The 13316-nt window shown below is 46.9% G+C and overlaps 3 protein-coding genes across 3 annotated transcripts in view; 2 read left to right on the top strand and 1 right to left on the bottom strand.

The window, feature by feature from the left end:
* Positions 1-3771, bottom strand: part of BMP2K (BMP2 inducible kinase) — a 124967-nt gene extending 121196 nt beyond the window's left edge. Inside the window, exon 1 of the mRNA XM_045067949.1 lies at positions 3601-3771. Coding sequence (XP_044923884.1) covers positions 3601-3769 — 169 coding nt within the window. The 5' untranslated portion in view covers positions 3770-3771. The remainder of the gene's footprint in view (positions 1-3600) is intronic.
* LOC123391678 (translation initiation factor IF-2-like) lies at positions 3768-7605 on the top strand. Its single transcript, XM_045078939.1, has 3 exons — positions 3768-3992; positions 4095-5427; positions 5731-7605. Exons 1-2 carry the CDS (start codon positions 3768-3770, stop codon positions 5028-5030), a joined length of 1161 nt encoding a protein of 386 aa, XP_044934874.1. The 3' UTR covers positions 5031-5427; positions 5731-7605.
* Positions 5350-13316, top strand: part of LOC123391660 (translation initiation factor IF-2-like) — a 44176-nt gene continuing 36209 nt past the window's right edge. Inside the window, exon 1 of the mRNA XM_045078899.1 lies at positions 5350-5427. Within this exon, the coding sequence (XP_044934834.1) occupies positions 5350-5427 (78 nt within the window). The remainder of the gene's footprint in view (positions 5428-13316) is intronic.

Here is a 13316-nt window from a genome sequence, read left to right as displayed (position 1 = left end):
GAAAGTCTCATCCTTACCCGTGAAACTGTATGCAAAATACCATTCCTATCCAGACCCGAGAACCTCATAATTAGATGACCTCAACAAATTATGATAGTGTCGCAGTCCCCTGGTTCCACATTTATTTAAGCACTTTGTACCAAACACATTTAGAACAACACAGAACCAAACACATTGAGAACCTTATCAATCAACATTAAATGCTCTGACTAGCATGTGACCAAAAAGCCAGTCCTATGTTTTGTTAGAATTTAAAGAGTACACTGAAATACATATGCTTGACACTCTGACTCTGTTTCAAGCTTAAATTTACATATGGCTCTATCAGATTCCTATAGGCCCAAATTGGATTTAGTTAGCATGCACTCCTGAAAAGACGAAAGTGTTTTTGAAAAAAACATGAAAGTGTTCCACAGTATTAGTTCTCTAAACTTTGAGCAGAAATTAAAAAGGTATAAGGTGTAATAAGCATTTCAAACATACACATGCTTAACTAGAGACAATGATACAAGTACCTATTTCAGAGAAGAAACTACTCCCAACAGTTTAAACATACAACATAAGTATATATCCGAGAATCTGCTTATTTCTTTAAATAAATATATAATATATAAATATGTACTTACATGTATACATGTGACCTAATATCTATACTCAGAAATATTATGCGTGCGTATGTATACATACATATACACATACATACATAGGAGATTGCCACTATTTGGGGACTCCATATTTGTAAATTCACGTAGTCACTAAAACTTATCTGTATTCCCAAAAATCAATACAATGGCATTTTCAAGATCATTTGCAGACATAAGCACAGTGCTGAAAATTCTGAGAAGGCTGGCTGGACACAAGAAGATACCTTTCTGCCTTGTTTATAAACAAGGGCCCTTTTTGAAATCTGTTTAGTGCCATGTTTTTCTCATTTTTGTGCTTTTTATTGATTTCATTTTTTAAAATGGCCCAAGCATAGTGCCAAAGTGTCATCTAGTATTCCTAAGCTCAAGGAGGCTGCACTGTTCCTTACAGAGAAAATAATGTGTCTTAGATAAGCTTTATTTAGAAATGAGTTACAGCGCTGTAAGCCGTAAGTTCAGTTTTAATGAGTCAACAATATATGTTAAAAAAGATCTTTAAACAGAAACCCACATAAAACAAAAATGACAAAAATGTTGTCAACAGGGGCTTGCAGGACCGCACACCTGTATTTCTAAAGGGCAGCGGTTCAGAACTTACTCACTGCCCCATGACTTTATAAAACACAACTACTCTGAACAATGAGAGGCAAGTATGTAAATACAAACAACTATACTTAGAAAGAGGAGAGAGAATATGAGACAGAGAGAAAGAACAGTAGATTTACTGAAGACTCAAAGACACTACAGAGGTCACTCTGAACAAGATGCCTACAGCAAAAACACCTCAGGGCAGGGCACAGCACCTACAGTATTGGCCCTGTTTAAACAACAAGGACCCAAAGCAAAAAAAAAAAAAAAAAAAAAAAAAAAAAAAAAAAAAAAAAAAAGGAGCCTACCAAGTTCATTTTTTCATTTTTTGGTCTTTGTTTTTATTCCTTGTCCCACTAAATGGTATACCTCTGCCCAACTCAGGTACTCTAAACTTTAATGCCTTTCCACACCACTTGCCCTGACCTTGTAATTCAGGACATGTATCTGTCAATTACTGAACGATCATTCTTGAGTATGAACCAGACTTTGTGTTTAAACATCCTGTCTAAATTGTCTAAATTATTTGGAAAAGAGAGGATATTATGCATTTGAAGTAAGAAGAAACTGTCAGGATAAAAAAGTAAACTGAATACGGGTAATTTCAGTTGTATGTGTAAAGAGAAAAGAAATACACAAGGGAAGAAAGTCTGCCCTCCCATCCAACGACTACGAAATAAAAGTCTAATCCAAGAGCTGGAGGGTCGGGAAGGGAAGTCCCACCTTCCAAAACAGCTTCTTCAGCTCCTGCTTCGTCCTAGCACTTGGTTACGGAGTTTCCCAAGAAAAATGGCAAAATTTATAGCAGAAGCTAGCAGAACACTCTAACAGTGACATTAGTCCTTAACTGATTTTTAATGTTTTGTGGCTGAATGAACACTCCCTTTGAAATTCTTATTTTCATTTTCCAAAATTACTTAACTTTTCCTGAAAATGACTTGCTTAGGGTAATGATAGGATATGCTTAGGGCAGTGATAGAAGCCACAAATCCAAAATCTAGTTTGATGAAATGTCAATGTTTTCTTTCCACTTTATAAAAAAAAACCCATCTGGGATTTTGTGAAATGAAGTGACTGTAATACTACTCAAGCCACACTTCCATTAGTCACTACAATTCAAAGTGTAAGTGCAGCATTAACTTAACAGCCATGTCTTCTTAAAAGCCACAACTCGATCTAAACCAACATTTGACATCCAGGTATAACAAAGAACTAGGAAATTTTACATGCAGTAAATCTATCAAAACCAATGACCACATATATTCATCCCTCTGAAAAGCTAAGGCTCCTTCTCCCCCCCCCAAGGTGTGCCTGGCTCCTCACTAGAGGCAGTGGCTTGTAAAACGACACCCATCCCCGAATAAGTCAGCATTTCTTTCTCTTTAAATATTTTATAGACAAAAACCTTCAGATTTTTTTTTTTTTTGCACTAATGCATTATTGTTTACGGCATCTCAGAAAGCCTAAGTGGAATCTCCGTCTGCTGCGTCCAAACCACAGCAGCGTCCGACTTTCAGAGCCAGAACCGCTCCCTCCAACTCTCGCAACCGGGAGCGTGAAGGACGGTCGGGCGGCCGACTGCCCGCCGTGCGTCCTCACCGGTCCTCACCGGTCCGGTTCCGCGGGAGACGCTCCAGCTCCAGGAAGCCTCCGCGCGCGCCGCTCGCACGGGAGACTCCACACCGGAGCGCGGGGCGGCGCTTCCCCGGCGCGAGCTCCGCCGCCGGAGCCCCGATCGGCCGCCGGCGCCCGGGACCGGTGACGAGGGCGGGACGCGCAGCCGGGCGGGCCGGAGTCCGCGCGCGCTCCCGACCCCGTCTCCAGCGCCAGAGACGCCCCGAGGGCACGAACAGCCGCGGTCCGACGCCGGTTCCGGACGGGACGAGCGGACTCCGAGCCCACGCGCTGCTCCGGGCTCCCGCCGACCCACCGCGGGGACCGCGCCGGCCGCACACGAGCGCGCAGAGCGGCGCCGGCTTCCCCGGGGACCCAGCGGCGCGACCGCGGCTCGACCTCGGGGTCCGCAGGGTCCTCACCCCGCAGCGCGGGCGGAGACCGGGGCGGAGGCCGAGCCTCGACCCGCACGACCGGCCCCTCGGCGGGTCCCCGGCCCCGTCGCGCCCCGCACCGCCCGCGAGGGCGTCTTCCGCTCACCCCTCGCGCCGCGGGACCGGAGCCCGGCCGGGAGAGCGGGGCCGACCCAGCCCGGCCGCTCGTCACGGCCCCCGCGGCCCGGGGCAGGGGCGGGGAGAGCGCGCCGAGCGGGCGAGCCCCGGGCCGAGCGGGCGAGCCCCGGGCCGGGCGGACGCCGCCAGCCGCCGCCCCGCCCCGGCCCCCCTCACCTGCGGCCGAGCCCCCGCGCCCCTACCTTCCGCCAGCGACTCCTCCAGGGTGACCTGGTAGCGGCCGACGGCGAACACGCGGACCCCCACGGACGAGCCGCCGCCGCCCGAGCCGGCCCCGGGCCCGCCGGCCGAGCTCCCCGCCGCGCCGCCGCCGCCGCCCTCCGACTTGGGCATCCGCGAGAACTTCTTCATGGTCCCGCCGGCGCGCTGGGGGGCGCGGGGCGCGCGAGGGCGAGCGCGGGAGCGGGTCCGCGGCCCGGCGCGCGGCCGGCCGTCCGCGAGGGGTCGCCGCCCTCGCCCGTGCGAGCGTCCGTGCGCGCTGCGGCCCGGCGGCCTCACATCCCGCGCGCGAGCGCACCGCGCCGGCCCCGCCGCCCGCTCCGCGGCTCCGCTGCAGCTGCCCGGCTCCCGCAGAGCGCGGCGGGGAGGGCGGGGCCGGGGCCGGGGCGGGGCGCGAGGGGGCGGGGCCGGCGCGGGGGCGACGCCGCCGCCTCCGCGAGCGCCCCGGGCGCCCCAGCCACCCCTCGGCGCGTCGGGAGCGCGGGCCGGGAAGGGGGCGGCGCCGGGGAGGGAGACGGGGAAGGGGCGGGGCGGCCGGGCCGGCGGGGAGTGGGCTGGACCTCTCCGGCCGCGCGCCCCCAGACCGCAGCCCGCGGCGCCGCCGCAGCCGGACCGACGCCGCCCGCCACTCGCGGCCGTGGGCGATGCGGCGCCGCTGCCAACCGCTCTGGGGCCCGGCGGCCGCGCAGGCGCGCGATCGGCGCCGCCGGAAGTGACGGTTCCGGCTCTGTCACGTGGAGGGCGTGGGGGCGGGGAGCGGCGGGGGGCTGGGGTCGGAGGCGAGGTCGGGGTCCCGCGTCCGGGGTCCCGCGTCCGGGGTCCCGGCGGCGAGCGTTCGGGTCGGGCGTCCGGGCCCCGCGTCGAGGTGGGCGGGGAGGCTCCCGCGCCGGCCGCGCGTCCGGGCCGGCGTCTGGGCGAGGAGCTGCCGCGACCCTCCGGACGCGTAAACCCGCCGCCGGCCGCGTCCCCGCCAGCGGCTTCTCGCCGGTTCGCGTCCCGGAGGGGCCTCCGCTCGCCGTCCGGGCGTGGGCGGCGGGCGCCCGGGGCCGCAGCGGCTTCCCGTAACCCACTTCGGAAGCGGCCGGTGCCGGGAAGCGCGTCTGCGGCGCGGGAAGCGCGGAGGCGCCGTTTTCCGGAGCCCGAGGGCCGCGCGGCGGCGGCCGGACGCCCGGAGCAGGTGCGTGTGCGCGCCGGGGAGCCCGAGGGCCCGGCCGCGGGGGCGCGGGGCCGTCCTGACGCCCCGCTCCGCGCCCAGACCGCGCGGAGGAAGGACGCCGCGACCCGGCCGACGGCCAGAGCGCCCGGATTGCCCCCCGCCCTTGGAACGGGGACTCGCCCGCGTCCGGAGGCGGCGGCGGCGGCGGCTCGGTGCCACCTCGGTGCCACCTGGTGACTGCGGGCGTCTCGAGGGCCGCCGGGAGCGCAGACCGGGGGTGCCGGCGGCCGGTTCTCAGCTTCCCCCTGCTCCCCTCCGGGACCCCGGCCGCAGGAGCACAGGCCCGCTGCGGCCGGGGAGAAGCCAGACCCTGACGTTGCTCTCGGAGGCGGCATTGCCTTCCCTTTCCCAGCGCAGACCACACGCGTGGCGCCTCCTGTGCGGGAGTCGGGCGCGCCCTGTCCCTGGGCTGCGGCTCCGTCCTACAGGCCGACTCTGCTCGGAGCTTAGTAGTCAACACTTTCACTCCCGCTGATAGCCGCCCGCTCCAGACACCATGCTTTTCGAAAGGACTGCAAGTGGTAGCGACCTCTCCATCAGAAGAAACACTTTGCTGGCCATCCCAGCTAAACTGGTAGGGGAGGGGTGCAGTTGGCAGGGAGGTTCCCTGGATATACAGCACCTCGGGCTCCCATGTCACAGCAGGGCTGTCCTTGTGTCGTTACAATCACACTCTTGGCTGTGTTCCTGCCCGCTCTCCTTGCTACCTCTTGTGTTTCCCTTCCGTGGCCTAGCTCTACTGCGCTGTGCCTACCCTGCTCCCAAGTACATTTATATAAAACTTCAGCAGAATGTAAAATAAGAACCGCTTCTTTGGGGATACCTGAGATGTATCAGTGCAATTTTAACGTGCATTACATGTGCTAACTTGGTACAGAAATGATGAGCTCTGAGATCGAGCTTGTATGGTATGATGCCTTCAAATCTCCACCCAGCAATGCGGCTGATGTTATGATCTTAGAAACTTCAGGGAACAGAAAAGCAGCTCGTCTGGTTTGGGAAGCAGGTGAGCAGTTCCCAAGGTAAAATAGCAAATTACGTCCCAGTATGTTGAACCAATGCTGAATCTGTACGCTTGCACAACATTCACAGAACACCAGCAAAACTGTGTTCAATGCACAACATTCACAGAACACCAGCAAAACTGTGTTCAAGTTACTATAGAGGGACAGAGAAAGACTTAAAGCCACATTCATTTCAGTGAATGAATTTCATTGTAATTTCATTGCGTTTCAATCCTTTACCAAAATCTACATCTTGTTTTACCCAGTCTTCTGCCAGCTGTAGTAGACTATTTATTGAACATGTGTAAAACAGTATATGAACTGATCTACAGTAAGAACTCACACAGTATGGTAAGAATCATGGAATTTCAGGACTGGAAGGGGAGGTAATCAAATGCAGCATCCCAAAGAACAAAAGGAACATTTATTGAGCACCTAGTATGTCTCAGGCCTTATGCTTAGCACTGTATAAATGTTACCTGTGTTTCCTCTAACAAGCGAAGTGAATGTTCTAACTCCCAACTCTCACTCCAGCCACCCCGAACCACCTCCGTTTCTTGCCATCCTGTTTCAGGCCCCAGTGCTGACTCCAGTTAGAATGTCCTGTTCTTGCTCACAGTCACCTGGTTTGATGGGTGGCTCTGTGGACCTCCAGGGCCACCTCCCCAGGGAAGCTTTCCTGACCTCTGCCATTGACTAGTCCTGGGTAGAATGAATTCTTTTTGTACCTCATCCTATTTTTGGAGACTCCCAGAAACACACCTATCAGAGGGCTTCCTTACATGCTTGTCTCCCTTTACTGCATTCTAAGAGGTTTAAGGGAAGGGGCCATATCACATTGTTTTCTCAAAATCTAGTCCCAAGCAATGTACATGACATCTAGTGAGTATTCAATAAACGAATGAATAACTTAGCCTGAAATGTAGAAAGTGGTGGGGTTAGAGGCTTGAGACCAGGCTCAGATCTCGGGTGTGTCTGAAAACCCAAGCTTCTGAGTTTTGGTCATCTCTAAAAATAGAAAGAGTTGGTTTTTCTGTGTGTGTGTGGGTGGGTGGGTGGTGGTGGTGGTTTTCTTTTGCTTTTGGAGTGGGGCCCGGGAAGGGATATGAACTATGATTATTAAATAATATACAATCAATACCAGTGACTGTGCTGGACACAGAGAAATGTCAGTTCCTCTTCTGTCATCTTGCTCAGAAGTGTAGCAAGTGTAGAAGTATAGCAAGTGTAGAAGTGTAGTGACAGGGCTAGGATCCGAACTCCCCTGTCACCGTTTCACCACAGGCACTGCACACATACAAGCTAGATTCTAATTTGGGGTCAGTTTCAGGCTTCTTCGCATTTATTCGTCGCTTTACTTTTTTGCTTTGGCTGACGTCAACCTGCGGTGGTGGTAGAGGGTAACATAAGCAGAGCGGGGATGCAAAAGAGCCTTCTCCTGGCTGAAAGCGTCAGGAGGGTAGGAAAGGTGCCTTCTTCATCTACACATGCCGGCCCCCTAGCAAGTGCTTAACAAACGCTGGTGGAACCGTGTACCTGGGTCCTCTTAAACCTGACGGTTTCTTGGATCTTTGTGAACAGTCTCAAAGGGAGTAATGCAGGGAGTGAAAAAAGCAAATTAACAAAAGAGGAAATAGGAAACTGCTCAGTGCTCAGAGCTACAAGAACGGAGTGGAAAGGGGCGCCTGGGTGGCTCAGTGGGTTAAAGCCTCTGCCTTCGGCTCAGGTCATGATCTCAGGGTCCTGGGATCGAGCCCCGCATCGGGCTCTCTGCTCAGCAGGGAGCCTGCTTCCTCCTCTCTCTCTCTCTGCCTGCCTCTCTGCCTACTTGTGGTCCCTGTCAAGTAAATAAATAAAATCTTTAAAAGAAAAAAAGGAGTGGAAAACCTAAGCGGGTAAACTGAGGACAGCACCAGCAAAAGAAGGCCCAAGGTAACAGCATCTAGACAAAGACAGGGGAGAGGGGAGAACTGTAAAACCGGAAGCAGATCTGAAAGCAAAGCCTGAGACTGTAACGGAAGCCGGGCCCCCACCACTCAGAACACGCAAATCTGCTCTAAGAGGCGTGTTTATTTTCTACTGGCTCATCTCTCTCACCCTTTTCCTTTTGTGCTTGCTGTTTCCCTGACCCCTACACTGTCTTTGCCTGCCCCCCCATCTGCATTAGGCATACGCTGTTTCCCAACTCCACTCCCCTCCTCCGAGAAGTTCTTTCCCAACTTCCCCACTTCAGAATAACCCAGCCTTTCTCTAAACCACTGCGGCATTTTTGTCTGCATGCGAAGTCTAACACACTGTGTGGCTTAGCCGGCCAGTTATCTGTACGTCTCAACTGTCAAAGGACATTCGCAGTGTATGTCTTCTTATTTTAAAGTAATTCCTTTGCAGACAGGGTCCAATTAGCCACATTACGGGTGCTAAACACTTACTGAATTAGACGGTCAAATACTTAAATAATCAATGCCACTTTGAATAGGCATTTTAGAATGCGTCTTTTTAAAATTGCATTTTGGAGTTCCAGAAAGGAATTAAAGACAGATGCGTTGAGAGGAGAGTCACAATTGACCAGAGGCTACGTAAACAAAGGTAAATTTGTACTGTTGTTTAGAGGTAAAAGAGAAGTTCCTATTACATATCTTTCCTCAAAAAACTCTTTATGAAGTGTGACTGGATATTATATGAAAGTGATTTCATTATTTGTTTTCATCTGGGTGAAGATTAGACAACACCTTCATGCATATTTCAAGCCAAAATGAAAATTGTATTTGTGTACCCACTAATTCAATTATAAAATTTCCAATTTGATTTGCGTTGACCTTCTTCAATTATGTTATTTGCATGTTGCCCTAAAAATAGTATTCAAGGAAATAATTCTTAAAGGATAAGTATGCTTTTCTTTTTTTAACCTTTTAATTTTTTATACTTCATCACTATACCTTATTCCTCTTCTCTCTCTTATCTGCTGACAGCAGTGGGCCTACTTGCATGGACAGATTAGAAACATTTTTTTTCATTTACCATGACAACACCCAGCTAATGTTTACTGATAAACTAGGAGCAACTCAGAGCATCTACAAAATGCAGAAGGAATTCATACTCCTGAGTAAGAACTTTAATTCAGGAGTGAAGGAGATAGTATAGCTAAAGTGAATTCACATGTTATTAACATTTTATTAAAATTCTTGTCATTTTTAATGCAAATAACATACCCTCTGTTGAGTCCCCCTGTTGTATCCTTTTCATAGACAACCACATTTAAGCTTCAACATCATAAATTATGTGTATGTATTTGTGTATGTAGCAGCTGTGCACTACAATGTTTGTGTTGATAGATACCAAGTTCAAATTTTGCACACACACATAAATACTTTTGATCTTTGAAAATGTGTCTAATAATACATTTTAATCAAAATAACCAACCATAGATTTGGCCCACTTAAAATTTAAACTTTCATATAATACAGCAACTGATGATCAAAACCTTGAAAAATCAAGTCAAACAGCTAAAATTTTCTCAAATCATTTCATAGAACAATTTTTGTTTTTGTTGAATTTGTCACTTGTTTTGATGGCATTTACACACAGCCTCAAAGAAAAAGTAACTTTAGAAACTTCACCGGTCCTACCTAGTAATTAAATTAATTAAATAGTCACTGATTGCAGGCCTGTATATACATACACATGCACACAACATTGTACCAGGCACATAGAAAAATACAAATAAGACTTAAGATTCAAACTCTAAGCCAAACAAACATTGAAACTAGTCACCGTAGACGTTTTTTTCTCATGTTCATGATCATCCTATGCATTCTTTACACTTGTTCTGCTTCTGACCAGCACATTGTCTCTTCCATCATTGTTAACTTTCTCATGTATGACCCATAAACTTTCCTATAATATTCATAATGAAGAATTTCTGTGTCTCTAATGATTGCTCTATAGTAATTCCCTGCACACCAGGGATAAAATTTAAATGAAATATAACCTGTAGGAACACTTGGAATAAAAAATAAGTACCTTTCAGAGAAACATTGGAACACCTGGTTGGCTCAGGCAGTGGAGCTTACAACTCTTGCTCTCAGGGTCATGAGTTCAAGCCCCACTTTTGGGGGTAAAGCTTACTTTAAAATTTTTTTTTTAAAGAAACATCAAGGTTTAAGTTCAATAAAAATATCAAGAAAACAAACAGATTCTCTTCTTTAAAAGAGATTTCTTTTAAATTCTTCATCAGAAGAATCCATCATTAGCAATTCCAGTAGAACATTCATTAATATTTCATGCTGTCACATCTCTATTCAAAAAGCAATACTAATAACTAATCCAATCTATCTGAATTACTAAGAATTTTTAAACATTTTCTAATTATGCCAAATCTTCAAATTCTAAACCTGATTTTTAAAAAGGAGTAAACTATAAAAACTGCTTGTACTTTCAGTTATATGATTATTTAGGGGGAGTCTTTTATTCATACCTACTGAATGGGATATTTACAGAATGTGCAATCAAAATCAGCTTCGTAGTTATGCTTTATGACATCGTGAATGTTGTTTGTAATAGCACTTTCAAAATAGTAAGTTATTATGTTCAAGAAATACAACTTCTTAACCAGCAAGTTCTACTGGTTCTTGCCATATAAAGCAGTATGTTTTATGAAAGAAAGAAGAATATAGCTAGATGATTTCTGTGTTTTTTGCTTATTAACAAAAAGAAAAATAAAGAGTGACAATTTCACATAAATCGTGTTTCCTCATATGAAACCATGGTATTATATAAAAACAATAATGTTAGTTAATTTGCCTAAATTCTAAGGTAGAACACTTAATCTAGTAGGTTCTATGGTGAATGCATAATGCTCTGAAGACCTATTTAAATTCTTGATGACACTATTTGGCTTGATTTGTTGGGTATGTTAGTATGTGGTATTTCTACTAGAAATTCAGCAAAAGCAGAAAATAAAAACCTTCTCCAACGACACATATACCATCTCTAGCCCAATGGGTGTTAGTAGAGGGAAAGAAAGTAAGTATGAACAGAGAGTGGGCACCCAATATCTGCATGTATAGCTTATATTTTTGAAACCTTATATTAAGAGTACCTTTTATAAAAGTACTAGATCTTTGTCAAATTGTGTTCAATTTAGTCTTCATTGTTTAACAAACACTTATTAAGCCAACCATTATGTGTGGTTCTGCAAGGGATAAAATGATTAATAAGGCAAGTTCTCTTTATTAAGGAATCAGAGTTCAATGAAAAGACAGATGTATTCGTATCTAAGACGAGGCAGAATGCTCAGTGCTGTAATAGAGACAGGAAGTGCTAAAGGAGCACAGCGGGGGGGATGCGTTTTAAGTAAGGTATCAAGGAGGGTGGGTCTGAGATGAGCCCGGATGGCAACAGACCCTGATGATGGTCCCCGGAGATGGTCTGCTCCATACCTCCCATCTTGTTCCCCTCTAACCTGTTCTGCTTTTCCTTTTCCGCAGTACTCATCCTCTGATTTGTTTATTGTATTTATCTTTATTTACCTAGAATGTGAGTGTTCATACAGGGATCTTTGTTTAGTTCACTGAATGCACTTTGGTGCTAGAATTTTCTGGCTCATTGAAGGTGCCGGATATGTAGAATGAATTAACGAAGAAAAATATAAGTAACCATATGGGCAGAAAGTTTAAGGTATTTTTTCAAATAATTGGGGGTCCATTAGGACTGGTATGACCATGACAGACATCTTATGGCCACATGATATTAATAGGATGCGATAAAATGGCCTAAGTATTTTTCCTTACTTTACCAATAAGTAATAAAGCCAATTTCTCTGTAGCTCAATTTCTTATCTGAGAAACTGATGGTGGAACTCCAATAATATGCATTTTACAGGGCGCCTGGGTGGTTCAGTCAGTTATGTGCCCTACTCTTGGTTCCGATCAGGTCATGATCTCAGGACAGAGCCCCACATGTAGAGCTGCCCTGCTCAGCAAGGGTCTGTTCCCCTCTCCCTCTTCCTCTGCCCCTCCCTGCATTTGCACACTCTCTGTCTGTCTCTCTCTTTCTCTATAAAACAAATAAATCTTTAAAAAATATATGCATTTTACAAATAATTGCTGAGTAAATAAGAAGTTCTAGTTCTGAAGTCTTTATGGTTTTTAACCATTTTAATTTTATGTGCCTATATTTTATCTTTGCTTGTGCTTTGTTGCCCTGAAGTTAAACTCTTTTGCTAAAGTTGCCTTTGTATCATTTCAGCTTATTGTTTTAAAAAAAAACTGTAATCTGTAAACTACACATACTCCCTCTATCAAATAAAATGATATTAAATGAATGTGCCCAAAATTTGCCAAAGTCCGATGATACCTGAATGTAATCTACCAGGCAATTTCAGGGTAAGTGCATGGTAATCTCAGCTACCGTATCAATTAGCATTTGCTGTTTTAAATTGCATCAACTCATAGGAAAAGGAATTGTCTTAGGTATGGACCCATGCAGCTAGAATCACTAAAATTCAGTCCACGTGATGATAATAGGTTGGTGTCCATTCTGCAAATTTGTCTTGCAAATAAATACATACCCTTTCTATCCCTAGAATACCCAGAATCATTTGTTTACCCATCTGTTCATATTTTTCTTCCTGACCATTTTTTACATCAACATTTAGTAGTATCACAAACCATTTTGTTCAGTGCCTGGCTCACTCTTGTCCTATAGACTTTCTGAGATGTTCCAAGTGTCCTGAACCTGCACAGTCCTATATGATAGCCACTGAGCACATGTGGCTAAGCCCTCAAAATGTTGCTAGTGCAACTGAAGAACTGAATTTTCATTTTATCTACTTTTAACTATTTAAATTTAAATATTCCCATATGGCTAGTGGCTACTGTGTTGGACAACACAGATCTAAATATCGTCATTTCAGAAGGTTCAATAATGACTATCTACTTTTTTATTTGACATATTTATGGAACAAAATGTATTTTATAGGCTTCCATTTCCAGAAGGATAAAATAGAGATATTTTTTATTACTATTTCTCCCTGGACTTAAAATATAAAATAAACACGAAAAGACAGAAAGGTGGAAAGAAAGCTGATGAGCTAGGGACTTTGGGACCCGAGGGACAAGATGGTGGTGAGTTCGCTGAGTTTTCTGTCTGCCTCATATATTCTAGATTTGGAGCGGAAGAAGCAAGCAACCCAGGATGCCAATGGGCACAGACAAAAAAGCCTCAGCAAAAGCCTACTCTCTCAAACCAAAAGAGAGTGTCACCCTAGCAAGAAAAAAAATTTTCAGACATTACTTTCTCTGCTTCCAAGCTCCTCTACTTTTCTGTGGTACCAAACACAACAGAAAATACTGTAATCCTTCCCCAACCCAGACTAGCAAAGGCTGATTGGGGACCAAGACTTCCATCCTTATCAGGCTGTAAGGAGGTGCCAATCCCCACGGTGGTGTCAGAAAAGGCC

Source organism: Mustela putorius, unplaced genomic scaffold, assembly GCF_011764305.1.
Source record: "Mustela putorius furo isolate JIRA1106 unplaced genomic scaffold, ASM1176430v1.1 tig00000040_pilon_pilon_pilon, whole genome shotgun sequence".
Lineage (NCBI taxonomy): Eukaryota > Metazoa > Chordata > Mammalia > Carnivora > Mustelidae > Mustela > Mustela putorius.
The sequence above is the reverse complement of the archived record's forward strand: the minus strand, read 5'-3'. Positions and strand labels throughout refer to the sequence as shown.